This window comes from Thamnophis sirtalis, unplaced genomic scaffold (genome assembly GCF_051295495.1).
Source record: "Thamnophis sirtalis isolate CommonGarterSnake01/CBP01778 unplaced genomic scaffold, rThaSir2_p1.2 scaffold_6, whole genome shotgun sequence".
Taxonomy (NCBI): Eukaryota; Metazoa; Chordata; class Lepidosauria; order Squamata; family Natricidae; genus Thamnophis; species Thamnophis sirtalis.
The window spans coordinates 131,025,124-131,039,074 of record NW_028261386.1 but is presented as its reverse complement, the minus strand read 5'-3'; the positions used below and the strand labels follow the sequence as shown (position 1 = coordinate 131,039,074).

General features: G+C 42.9%; 1 protein-coding gene across 1 annotated transcript; it reads right to left on the bottom strand.

Moving 5' to 3' along the window:
- Positions 1 to 175: 175 nt before the first annotated feature.
- On the bottom strand, positions 176 to 11,407 carry LOC106545435 (glutathione S-transferase). Its single transcript, XM_087718975.1, has 7 exons — positions 11,252 to 11,407; positions 9,838 to 9,963; positions 8,883 to 8,934; positions 8,036 to 8,168; positions 5,800 to 5,938; positions 2,721 to 2,855; positions 176 to 507 (listed from the first exon to the last, which is right to left on the bottom strand). The coding sequence occupies exons 2-7, from the start codon at positions 9,922 to 9,924 to the stop codon at positions 388 to 390; spliced, it is 666 nt and encodes a 221-aa protein (XP_087575101.1). The 5' UTR covers positions 9,925 to 9,963; positions 11,252 to 11,407; the 3' UTR covers positions 176 to 387.
- Between the last annotated feature and the right edge of the window lie 2,544 nt (positions 11,408 to 13,951).

The following is a 13,951-nucleotide window of genomic DNA, read 5'->3' as shown; positions in this document are numbered from 1 at the left end:
GCTCACATTTGCAAAACATTAAGCAAGGTAAGTTGATGTCACCCCTGCCCCATATCCTCCACTGTCTCCCAGAGTTTCCCAAATTCATGTTCAATGTGTCAAATGTGGCAATTCAGGTATGTCACTGACTGCGTAATTCGGAAGGGATGTGCCCACAATTAAATACTCAAATATGGAATGTTTTATTTCAGGTTAGTTTAATGGCAAAGTTTTATCTTTACACATCTTGATCTTTCTGCTGTAATTGATCGTTGATTCATCCTAAAGCAGAGGCCTGCCAAGTAAGTTACAGTCCCTTACAATCACTTGATGTACAGTTACCGCCCCATCTAAAGTCAGCATTTCTATCTACACCAGTTAATGACCCCCCAGATTCCCAGCCAAAATTTAGTGAAAAATTTTTATTGCTTCAGCTGCCGCCTTCTCGTTTAGTGGAGGTTTTCGTGCACTGCCAGGCTGCAAGAATTTCTTAATTGTGGGGATGCTACTTATCCTCTCTTTAAAAGCCTGAAAAAAGAATAAAAAAAGGAGAGAAAAAGTTTAGAAAGGGAAAAAAAGGAATTTTTAGGTTTTTTGTTTTTTTAATGACATTGCGGAGTATAAACATTTGTCATCTGAATAACCCAAATACTATATTTTGAAGGCTCGTTTAATTCTGCTATTTGATTCCAGTTGCAAATTGTACAAGTCAAGTGAAGTTTACCTGTCAACGCAGGCGTGCACAATAAAATTGGTTAAAAGATTTGCTCTGTCTGTATGTTTTTGAATAAGGGTTGATTCCTGGACAAATATATTTGCAGGAGGTTTTTTTGCCAGTGTTTTCAGAAATGGTTTTGCCTTGACCTGTTTCTTAGGGCCGAGGGACACTGATGGGCTCAAGGTTACCCAGCTGGTTTTGTACCTAAAGCAGAACAGAACGCATGATCTCCTGGTTTCTAGCCTGATGCTTTAACCACTGCACCCACCTGCCTCTCAAGATTTGCTTTACAGTCCAAAAGCTGTACTCAGTAAGTCAACATTGAAGGAAGATGAACATTATACTTCATAAGACCTAGAGAATCTAGGTACATTTGCCTAATAATAGCCTTTTGCATATAGTTTATCATACATGTTGCCTATGCCTATTAAGGTTGAAGATACGCATTAAAATATTAGTAAATAATATAAAGAAAAAGAATTCCATATACTGTATGCTGAAATGTAAGTATCCTGAGCAATTATGTACGTACATTAATGATTTTGTGTACATGCGATATTAGCAAATTTATTATTATTATTTACAGCCATATGCCACATTCTAAAGTTGATAGAAACAGACCAGAGATTAAAGTAAAGTTAAAGGTTCCCCTCGCATATATGTGCTAGTCATTCCCGACTCTAGGGGGCGGTGCTCATCTCCGTTTCAAAGCCGAAGAGCCAGTGCTGTCTGAAGACGTCTCTGTGGTCATGTGGCCAACATGACTAAATACTGAAGGCACACAGAACACTGTTATCTTCCCACCAAAGATGGTGCCTATTTTTCTACTTGCATTTTTACATGCTTTCGAACTGCTAGGTTGGCACAAGCTGGGACAAGTCACGGGAGCTCACGCAGTTACGCGGTGCTAGAGAGCCGAGGTGGCGCAGTGGTTAAATGCAGCACTGCAGGCTACTTCAGCTGACTGCAGTTCTGCAGTTCGGCTGTTCAAATCTTACCAGCTCAAGGTTGACTCAGCCTTCCATCCTTCCGAGGTGGGTAAAATGAGGACCCGGATTGTTGTTGGGGGCGATATGCTGACTCTGTAAACCGCTTAGAGAGGGCTGAAAGCCCTATGAAGCGGTATATAAAGTCTAACTGCTATTGCTAGGGAATCAAACCGCCGAACTGCTGACCTTTCTGATCGAGAAGCTCAGCGCCTTAGCCACTGAGCCACCAGAGATTACAATGGTTTTAATGAAAATGTAAATTTAGTTAACATGATTATATCTCGTATACTTAACCACCATTGTTTTCTGTCACAGACATATGAGTATGTTTATAGGGAAGGTTATCTAAAAGTTTTGTGGGTGCTTTAAACCTTGGTTTCCAGGCTGTATACTTATGATGTAAGTGAAGTAGTAGATACTTATGCATATTGCATACAAATGTTTCAGCTGAACCATTAGAAAGCAATTTACTAATTTGTTGTAGCTGCTGTAACTGGGGAAAAAGACCCAGATTCGAATTAAAGTCTAGTACCAGAATAACTGCATGTTATCTTTCATTATCAGCCTGAAGTGTGTGAATATACCAGGGGAATTAACTATGGGATATAATTATTACAGGCAGATTGATTTTGAATGGCAGCTGAAATGACCATCACCGAGCCGAGGTGGTGCAGTGGTTAAATGCAGCACTGCAGGCTACTTCAGCTGACTGCAGTTCTGCAGTTCGGCTGTTCAAATCTCATCGGCTCAGGGTTGACTCAGCCTTCCATCCTTCCGAGGTGGGTAAAATGAGGACCCGGATTGTTGTTGGGGGCAATATGCTGACTCTGTAAACCGCTTAGAGAGGGCTGAAAGCCCTATGAAGCGGTATATAAGTCTAACTGCTAACTGCTATCACTTATTATGCGTGGTACATGAAACTGCCTTGCACTTCTGTCATCACCATCTGGAGAACTTGGATCCAGGACCTGATGGGGTTTTGATTCAATGCTGTCCTGCATGCTTCTATGGCTTGCCCAAGAGAAGTTGCTTACCTTTAATAGAGGAAAGCCGGAGAGAATGTCTGCCTTCAACTCTTCCACCGTCAAAATGCTTTCAAGCAGTTGAACATCTGCTCTGCTGAGCTGTTTCCCCACAAGGAATTCTTTTCCATGATCCTTGAGCACCTTCAGAGCATAATACAGAGCATAATCAAGGTTCGTTATGTTCTAGATACATATTCAGTATTGGAAAGGACTGTTTGGAGGTCCTGGAAGTCAGCCAACTGGAGAAGCTTTCATCCTTTCACAGGGAATGGAATGTTTCCCCTTTAATGTTAACTGACAAAGCGAGCTTTAATTTGAAGAGACACATCAAAAGGGTTTCTTTAGGGGGAAAAAAAACTAAAATGCAACTCTATGCAAAGAGAAGGAACAGAATCGCCCTCACTAGCCCACTTTTCAATTTGGGAAAATATCCAGTGAGGCCCAGTTCTTCGTTTGTCCTTATCCTCTTAGCTTAGAGAGATTCCACTAGTCTTTATGGCTTCCAGGAACTCAAAAGCATTGTGTATTTAAAAAAAAAAGAAAAGGCAGACTGGAAGAAAAGCAAATCGTAACTTCCTTGTTCTATATCCATAAAATAAACTCTTTTTTACAACTTATAAAAGTTGTATAAAAGAGTTTGAAATTTTTCAGCTCTACATGGCATCGGACCTGGGTACCTGAGAGACCGCCTCCTGCCGATTATCTCCCAGAGACCGATTAGATCTCACAGGTTAGGTCTCCTCCGGATTCCATCTGCCAGCCAATGCCGGCTGGCAACCCCCCCCCCCGGGGGGGAGAGCCTTCTCTGTTGCAGCTCCAGCCCTCTGGAACGACCTCCCCGTGGAGATCCCCTGAAAATAAACCCTCCCCCCAAAATATTGCAACACAGCAGCAGTCATGAGGAGAGCATGCTCCCCGCTTCCTGCGCCTCAAAAATAATAAGACCTCCCCCAAAATAAGGCCAAGCACTTATTTTTTGGGGGGGGTTCAAAAGAAAATAAGACCCTGTCTTATTTTTGGGGAAACACAGTAGCACATGGAAGCGACATTGAGTAGTGGTGGCCTAGAGGTGGAGTTCTCGCTGTGAGATCGATCCTAGGTAGCGGCAGATACTTCTCTCCCTGGCCATGTTTGGTTTGGTTTTATTAGTTTTGTATGCCGCCCACTCTCGAAGGACTCCGGGCGGCTTACAATAAAACAGGGAAAGGGGATAAATAAGACGATACAACAAATTAAAAATACACAGCATTCACAATTGAAGCGGGGCTGGGTATTTCAACAGAATTTGTTGAGAATATATCTGTTGAATGTAACTCCGCATTGGTGACAGGAAGAGCATCCAGCCAGTAAACACTCCAGACTCCACAAGGGATTACGGGGTTGTTAAAAGGAGATGATAACATGGAAGTGATATGACACGGGCAATTGGACATATGACATTACAGTATTTCAATAGTGAACAAAATTATGCTTTGGAACAATGCAGGATTTTGTACTTCCTGCTCCAAACCCTTATTGTAAACCTTCCTGATCAGGAGAAAGATATCTTGCAATAGGTTGAATAGTATTCATTACTATTCTGATAGAACGTTTCACAAACGCCTCTTCTCCATCGACCAGGCAGTTAAACACATAGAATTGTAAAATAAAACCCAACACTGAGCACGGGGTGTCTCTCATAAAATTCAGCAGCTGTTGCTAAGAGAAGTGTCCTTTCTGCCTGATGGTCTGGTCAGATAAACTCCTATCCTGAATAGGCATTTCTGCCAGGCCTTCGGAGGAGAGTATTGAATGAAGATATGAAGTTGGCAGGTTGTACTCTCGCCAATTTCCAATTGGGCTACGCCGGGAGTGTTGTAGTTGATTTCATTGAGGGTCGCATCAGGGTTGTGTTCGACTCCAGGAGACCAGATTGGGCATGGACAGGGGCCGAGGTGGGTCACATGGGTGGCAAGCCACTCCCACAAAGGAGGCCACACCCACAGAGTAGGTTCCAACAATTTTTGAAACCCACCACTGCTATGGAGCCTCCAAACCCCTTATATGCAGGCATAAGAGCCGAGGTGGCGCAGTGGTTAGGGTGCAGTACTGCAGGCCACTTCAGCTGACTGTTATCTGCAGTTCAGCGGTTCTAATCTCACCGGCTCAAGGTTGACTCAGCCTTCCATCCTTCCGAGGTGGATGAAATGAGGACCCAGACTGTGGGGGCGATATGCTGACTCTCTAAACCCCTTAGAGAGGGCTGAAAGCCCTATGAAGCGGTATATAAGTCTAACTGCTATTGCTATTGCTAACTGCTATCATGTCCTCCTGCCAAGATCCATTTTTACTGGAAAAGAGTTGCAGGAGGCCATGGCAGCCAAAAATGGAGCTTGGGAGCCTGTTTTTGTTGGCAGAAGCACCATGAGGCCAGTCCTTCACTGTTTCCAGGGCAGCCCTATAGGCCAGATGTAAGTACCCCATGGGCCGCATCCAGCCCACGGGTCTTGAGTTTGACACCACTGGTCTACACCCGTGGCACGACAAAACCGCGCTCGACTAAGCCGCGCCCGATTAAACCGCGTCGCTGATGTTATCAACAGGGCGACAACAGCCAGCGCGGAGAAAGAAGGGCGCTTTAAATAGCGCTTTGAAAGCAAGCCGATTCAACTTAAGGTAAGGGTTAGGTTTAGGGTTAGGTTTAGGGTTAGGGTTAGGTTTAGGGTTAGGGTTAGGGTTAGGTTTAGGGTTAGGTTAAGGGTTAGGGTTAGGGTTAGGTTAAGGGTTAGGGTTAGGTTAAGAGTTAGGGTTAGGTTTAGGGTTAAGTTAAGAGTTAGGATTAGGGTTAGGTTTAGGATTAGGTTTAGGGGGGTTAGGTTTAGGTTTAGGTGTTAATTTTAGGTTTAGCGTTTACAGCGTGCTTCTGTCTCCGCGCTGTTGTCACCCTGTTGATGACGTCAGCTACGCGGTTTCGTCGAGCGCGCTTTAGTCGAACGCGGTTTTGTGGTGGAACCGCCTACACCAAGTTGAAAAAGAAATATTAGGGTTCTGCTGTTTGTTGTGCTCTGTTTATGGAATCACAACGTCCATCACTTTAGCTTCCCTACCTTTCAAAGACTGGGAAATATCTGGTGGAGGCTTTTTCCAGGATTGTCTGTGTCTCCTTCGCCCGGGTGTCGGCTGGCTTGAAAGGAAGCAGCATAATCCCCTCGTTGAGATCTACAGTAGCTTCACAGTACATGTCAATTCTGAAATTGAAAAAAAAAGTTCCCTGTGAGTTTAGAGAGCTGTGAATGTAGAGCTTCCCCCCACTCAATTCCAGATGCAGAGATGTTGGAATGACACGGTTCATTCTTCCAATACAAAATAGTTCTTTCTTTCAATCATGCAACCATCAATTAATAGCATCAATAGAACTTTGTATTTCGGTTTCAAGTAATCGTAACGCTCCACATGCATTGGATCTTCTGCATTATACTGACAATAAGCCTGTATGACATTCATTCATTCCTTAATAGGATGGATGTACTGTATTTTTTGCAGTATAAGATGCACCTTTTCCTCCCTAAAAAGAGTGTGAAAATCTGGGTGTGTCTTATACACTTAATATAGTATTTTTGGCCTCCTGAAACCATGCCCCCCCTTCCCAAAAATGGACGTGCAGAGGATTTGGGAGGCCTGCTAAGTGCTCCTGGGGGCTGGGGAGGGCAAAAATGAGCGAAAAACGGGCCATTTTTTGCTCGTTTTTGCCCCCCCCCCCAGTTCCCAGGAACAGTTTTCAGGCCTCACAAATTCTCTGCATGCCCCGTTTTTCACAAAAAATGAGACGTGCAGAGGGTTTGGGAGGTCTGCAGAGTGCAAAACCTTTTTTTTTTTAGTTTACCTCTTCAAAATCTTGGTGCGTCTTATACTCCGAAAAATACGGTAGCTTAAAATCAGTCATGGTAGTCCTCGATTTATTACGGCAATTGGCTAAAATTTATGTTGCTAAGCAAAACTATTGTTAAGTGAACTTTACTCCATTTTACTTTTCTTGCCACAGTTGTTAAGGGAATCATTGCAATTGTCAAGTTAGTGACAGGATGGCTCCCCCATTGATGTTGATGTTGCTTGTCAGAAGATCTCAAAAAATGATCCCATGACTGGGACGCTGCAACCATCATAAATACGGGCCCATTGTCAGGTGCTTGAATTTTGATCATGTGACCATGGGAATGCTGCACCAGTCATCAGTGTGAAAAAAGAGACATAAGTCACTTTTTTTTAGTGCCTTAACTTAACAAACTGTTGTAAGTCAAGGATTATCTGCATCTGAAGTATACTTGCAATGTGTTTCGCCTGAATTTTCCAGGTGAAACTTCCCTTCCTGTAAGTTTTGATGTTCCTTTAGGTAAAAGTAAAGGTTCCCCTTGCACATATGTGCTATTCATTCCCGACTCTAAGGGGCGGTGCTCATCTCCATTTCAAAGCTGAAGAGCCAGCACTGTCCGAAGACGTCTCCGTGGTCATGTGGCCGGCATGACTCAATGCCAAAGGCACACGGAATGCTGTTACCTTCCCACCAAAAGTGGCTTCTATTTTTCTACTTGCATTTTTATATGCTTTCGGACTTCTAGGTTGGCAGAAGCTGGGACAAGTAACGGGAGCTCACTCCGTTACGTGGCGCTCGGGATTCGAACCGCCAAACTGCCAACCTTTCTGATCAACAAGCTCAGCATCTTAGCAAGTGATTCCTTTCCAGACAAAGAAAGGAAAGAGGGGGGGGGGGCAGGGGCTAGGATATCCCTTTAACGCCATAGGAGTAGTTTACAACCATACTCCTTGACATAAAAAGATTGGCATGCTATTTAAAAGTCATATTTTCAGTGAAGAACAACTCAAGGGAGGGAGGGGGGAGAGAGGGAGAGAGGGAGAGAGAGAAAGAGGGAGAGAGGGAGAGAGAGATAGAGAGAGAGGGAGAGAGGGAGAGAGAGAGAGAGAGAGGGGGAGAGAGAGAGAGAGAGAGAGAGAGAGAGAGAGAGAGAGAGAGAGAGGAAAACAACTATTTTAAGGTGATATTAGAAGCAAATAAATACATTAAACATAAGAAGGGAGCACTGACCTAGTTTACCAGGCTTAAATAGTGCCAAGGAATGCCCTGACTCCTAATGATCTTGTTTAAATGAACTTCATTCTAACTTAAGAGGATATATTGCTTTTTGTAGAAGGTCTCTGTCCTACTTGGAAGTGAAATTTGCTGACTCATAGTATGTCAGCAGAACACATGCCAGCTCTGATCATTTGCCAGGAACTCCCTGTTCCTCCTCATACGATGTGTAGGAAACAGTTATAAAATGTTACATTACAATGCTTTCTCCTTCAAGTCCTTCCCGTAGAGGTTGTATTTTGCTGCGATGTAATTGAGAATGGCTCGCGACTGCACCAGCTTCATCCCATCAATTTCCACCATGGGCACCTGTTCAAAAAGCAGGTATCCATCTGGTAAAACGGAAAAAGGAGACATATTAATGGAAGGGTTCGTCACCCGTTTAGCATGGCAGATGATCTAGAGATGCATTTCATGTGTAATCTTCAGCAGAATCGTCTTAAAGAGTTTTGCCGAGGTGGCGCAGTGGTTAAATGCAGCACTGCAGGCCACTTCAGCTGACTGCAGTTCTGCAGTTCGGCTGTTCAAATCTCACTGGCTCAAGGGTTGACTCAGCCTTCCATCCTTCCGAGGTGGGTGAAATGAGGACCCAGATTGTTGTTGGGGGCGATATGCTGACTCTGTAAACCGCTTAGAGAGGGCTGAAAGCTCTATGAAGCGGTATATAAGTCTAACTGCTATTGCTATTGCTATTGATCTAAATATTAAGCCAGTGACACTCAGAAATATAGGGAAAATATTGAAATTCCGAGCACGCCTTATAAGAGAAGTGGAGAATGACAGCCCTTTTATAACTTTTGGGCTTCAAGTCCCAAAATTCCATGCTGGCTTGAAGTCCACAAGTAATAAAGAGCCCATCGTTCCCCACTTCTCTTATAAGGCATGCTCGCAATTTCAATATTTTCCCTATATCTCTGAATGTCACTGGCTTAATATTTAGATCAAAAGTCTTAAGACGATCCCGCTGAAGATTACACATAAAATGCATCTCTAGATCATCTGCTGAATGTTACACACAAACACACACAGAGTAATGTTTTGCTCACCTTTTTTTAACTTCTGTAGATCTTCTTTTGAGTCAATGAATTGCTCTTCAAACTAGTAAACGGAAAAGACAAAAAGATTTCCAAAATGATTTCTATGTCTCAAATTCATTCCCAGGTCCGTCATCCCTGGCAGAGATTTGGTAAAAAAAATAAAATAAAATAAAAAGTAAATCTACTCCAAGGAGAAATTGGAGAGCTGGATTCACTGAGTTGAGTTGTGACAATTGTGGCTAAAACCAGCCATGGCTAAGAGAAGCATAGGTTAACATGAGTTAGGAACCCAACAAATACGCCACAAACATAATGATGATAAACTAGTGGAAGTTAATCACTTAGTACATTTTAGGGGAGAAATATATGGGTTTCCATAATGCCTTTATCAGGATGTTTGTAGCTTATTTGCCCATTACAGATTTGTATCTAAAATAGTGAAATAGTATATGTCAGAATTAATCAGCTGTTGTATCTCCATCACATTAATTCATAATATTTAAGACTAGACAAGTTATTTTGACAATGAAGTTAAAAAAAAATCCCTCAAGTGGCTCTTCCTGAGAGTAAAAAATACAATTTGTTTTCCAAAGGTATTTAAAGTCTATTACCCTTGTTCCCCCATTTTCTTGGGGGGGGGGTGCATACAGTTCTCCGTTTGATCATCATAAATTCCTCCTAAACATTGACAGGCTCAGAGACCAAATCTGGACTCTTATCTTATTTTCCTCACATTAAATCATAAATCTGCTGACATCTAATTTGCCTAGGGCAGCTGTTTTAATAATAACAATAATAACTTAATGGCAGGGCAGCCCCTAATGTAGGGGGTCTTACAAGTGTAGATGTGTTGGTTGAAAACGGTAACATTCATCTTCAAAACTGAGAGAAACAGATTGTCCACATTGGCAGCAACAGATTCCAAAACAAACATTATTAAGTAAGAGATGCTTCGAGGACTCACCTCAATCCCAGCGGCAGCCAAAATCCACCTTATGGTTTCCATTCTCCCTCTTCCATTGAAGTAGTGAAGCTTGGGTTTCCCAGCCATGGTCTTACTAAACTGTTATCTTGTGTGGTGGAATGTGGTCTGGATTCCCAGGAGTGACGGAATGCATTCCCGAGGAATAAGAGACAATGAAGTTTAGATCGTTGGGCTATTGAAGTGTGAGTGTTAAGACGCCTCCTAGCGATTCTCAGAGGGTCCCGTTAATAGCAATAGCAGTTAGACTTATATACCGCTTCATAGGGCTTTCAGCCCTCTCTAAGCGGTTTACAGAGTCAACATATATTGCCCCCAACAACAATCCGGGTCCTCATTTTACCCACCTCGGAAGGATGGAAGGCTGAGTCAACCCTGAGCCGGTGAGATTTGAACAGCCGAACTGCAGAACTGCAGTCAGCTGAAGTAGCCTGCAGTGCTGCATTTAACCACTGCGCCACCCCGGCTCTTAATGATGCAAGTACTGTAGTTGCTTTAATTTAGCAACATTTCTGTCTACAGGTGAGGAACAATCAAGGAAATTGCGTTGGCAATAACTCTATTTGTCTTATTTGGTTTTGGGAACCTGGCACCTGCTACATTAAATATGTAAAGTAAATCTTTTGAGGATACAGATACCCTCAGGCAGAGGAATCTACATTTTGAAATGCTCCTTTATACATCGGTTTTAGCAGGAAACAATTTCATAGCAGCATCTTTTTTTAAAAAAAAAAATCTATATTATCCTGAGCAGGTGTATGTGCAACCTGCCCCTGTAGGAATAAAAAAATATAGTCATTCCTTCCACCTCCCTCCCAAAGTTGTAAAGCTTTGTCACCTGCAACAATTTAAGACCAATCCAGCGTAGCTACTTGAGAAGCATTTTCTTTCTAAAATTTCAAATCATGATTTATTCCCCCCCCCCTTCTTTTCCACTGGGAACAGCTGCTTATCTTTTGTAAATGTTAGCACTATAAAATATATGTTTGCTCCAAAAGAAATTCTATTGAATTCAAAGTCCCTACCTCATAGATAAGCAGGCATAGGATTGCAACATCGATTTAGTAGTGCAATTCTACTAAAAAGAATTAACAGAATAAGAGTTTGTTCACCTAATCTGAAGGACATGTGACTTTCAAAGACTCACAAACCCATGAGAGTTTTTATTTCTTACAAAACTTTTCTTCAGCTCCACATAATTCTTCTTTATCCCCCCCACCCCCCTCCCCAACACTTCTTTTGGACTTTCGGAGAAGAATCTTGCAATCGTTTTCCATCCTGATTTGTTAGTCACACTCAATAATGTTTTGCTGATAAGCAATAAGCAAGCAGAAGACAAACTTTTAAGGATCACAGGATTGCCCACTTTCTCAAGTTTCTACTTTTGAATACTGACCTGCTGAAAAGCCTCGGGAAGTGTAGGTTCTTCTTAACGCAAGTGATGTATTCCATGCACCCTCAATATATATATATATATATATAGCTCCACCTTCTGACAGAAGAGAAATTAGGAGCAGCCCAGATGGAGGAGGAACTTCACTGGTGGCCAACCAAAGAATTTCTGGGCTTTTTTCCCAGAACAAGAGCTGCCTTTCAAGTCAATCCATATGGGGGGAAATTGGCCCTCACACAAAGCAGGATGCAGCATTGGTTATGCAACTGTCTTTATTTAAGGCATGTAGCGTTTGGGATTATTATTTTTTGGGTATAATCTCCTTTAAACCTCCTTCAGTCAATAGGCAGGTAAATGGAGATACATAAAAGGATCCTTTTGCTGGCAGTCAGTTTGGTAAATAGTTTGCTTAACATGTTTGCCTAGCGTAGAAACCTTTGTTGTTTTATTGTTCAGTTGCTAAGTCATGTGCAGTTCTTCACAACCGCATGGACTACAGCACACCAGGGCTCCCCTGTCTTTTCCCCGGCTACAGTTTGCCTAAGTTCATGATCATTGCATCAACTACACTATCTAATCACCTAATCATCTCCATGCTCTTCTCTTTCCCCACCCACCTCGCCTCAATCTTTCCCAACATCAGGGTCTTTTCTAAGGAGTCTTAGCCCCTGAAAAGTGTTCGGAGACTACAATTAGTCCAGAATGCAGCCGCGCGAGCGATATTGGGTGTACCAAGGTACACCCATACTACACCTATCCTCCACGAACTGCACTGGCTTCCCATTGGTCTCCGAGCACGATTCAAGGTGCTGGTTATCACCTTTAAAGCCCCACATGGCCTAGGACCTGATACCTGCGAGACCGTCTTCTGCCAAATACCTCCCTTAGACCAATAAGATTGCACAGGATGAGCCTTCTCCGGGTGCCTTCAGCGGGACAATGCCGGCTGGCAACACCTAGGAGTAGGGCCTTCTCTGTGTCTGCTCCGGCCCTATGGAATGAGCTGCCCCCAGAGATCTGGGCCCTACCCACTCTCATGGCCTTCCACAAAGCTGTTAAAACCTGGCTTTTCCGGCAGTCCTGGGGCCGTTGACCTCTTGATTGAGGTCCGGCCCCTTTCTGATTGGGTGTATGTTGTGCTTTTTCTTAACTTTGTTGTGTCTCATTGTTTTAATTCTTTTAAAATAATTTTTCATTTCTGTAAGCTGCCCGGAGTCCTTCGGGATTGGGCGGCCTAGAAATTCAATAAATGAAATGAAAATGAAATGAGTCTTCTCTTCTCATTAGGTGGCCAAAGTATTTAAAAAAAAAAAAAAACAAGTAAAAGGTATAAAAAAGTAACCAGGAATGTTAAGGCTGGTTACTCCATTCCTCAAATGCCTGCTTGTTTCACCAGCCACAATAAAGCAATTTGACAGGACAGCCACCTCCTCACTCAACGAAAATGGCATGGGGTAGGTCCTAGGCTGGTTGGTCTTTGGCACGGATGGGAAGGCTCTCAAAATCCCGAAGATGCCCCTTTTCTTTTTACTTTGATTTTCAGTTTACCAATAAACTTATCAGGAGGGACAATGTCAAAGTATTAGAAGGAACCAGTGGTGGGATTCAACCAGTTCACAGCACTTCAGGAGAACCGGTTGTTAACTTTCTGTGCAGTTTGGTGAACTGGTTGTTGGAAGGAACATCTTTGGCACGGATGGACAGGCTCTCAAAATCCCGAAGATGCCCCTTTTCTTTTTACTTTGATTTTCAGTTTACCAATAAACTTATCAGGAGGGACAATGTCAAAGTATTAGAAGGAACCAGTGGTGGGATTCAACCAGTTCGCAGCACTTCAGGAGAACCGGTTGTTAACTTTCTGCGCAGTTTGGTGAACTGGTTGTTGGAAGGAACATCTTTGGCACGGATGGGCAGGCTCTCAAAATCCTGAAGATGCCCCTTTTCTTTTTACTTTGATTTTCAGTTTACCAATAAACGTATCAGGAGGGACAATGTCAAAGTATTAGAAGGAACCAGTGGTGGGATTCAACCAGTTCGCAGCACTTCAGGAGAACCGGTTGTTAACTTTCTGTGCAGTTTGGTGAACTGGTTGTTGGAAGGAATCATCGGGGCAGAAAACTGGTTGTTAAGATTATTTGAATCCCACCCCTGGAGGGAACCAATGAAAAAGCATCATACAAAACGCCTATCAATGGGAACCATGTGTCCTGAAAGACATGCCTATGAAAAAGAAAGCAATTGGTGCTTCCTTTCACAGAAATGGGGCAGAGAGGTGAAGAAGAGGAAACCAGCAATCAGGCAAATAATGTCCTCAGATTTTCACTACAGCAGAAGCAGAGAAGGGGGTTTAAATTGTGAACAGGGTTTCTTAAGCTGTCTTCATCCTTTATGCACAGGAGCAATTTAAAATTGCAGTGTGGAAAATTTCCCCATTGGACAACACGGGAAATTAAAATTGTGATGAACGTTGTCTGGATTCCAGGGAGGGCATTCTAGAGGTCTAAGAGACAGCGCAGTTTTTTAGATAGTTTGTGTGGGAAAAAGAGAGTGAAGACGGTTCCTCCCTAATAGTTCCCAGGGTATGTGTTTTATGGTGCAAGTCATCGGTTTAGCTGGGCAAGATTGTTATCTATAGGTGAGTAACAATAAAGGGAATTGTTTAAAAGAGTCTCAACATGTCTTCCTTGGATTTTGGAGATAGAT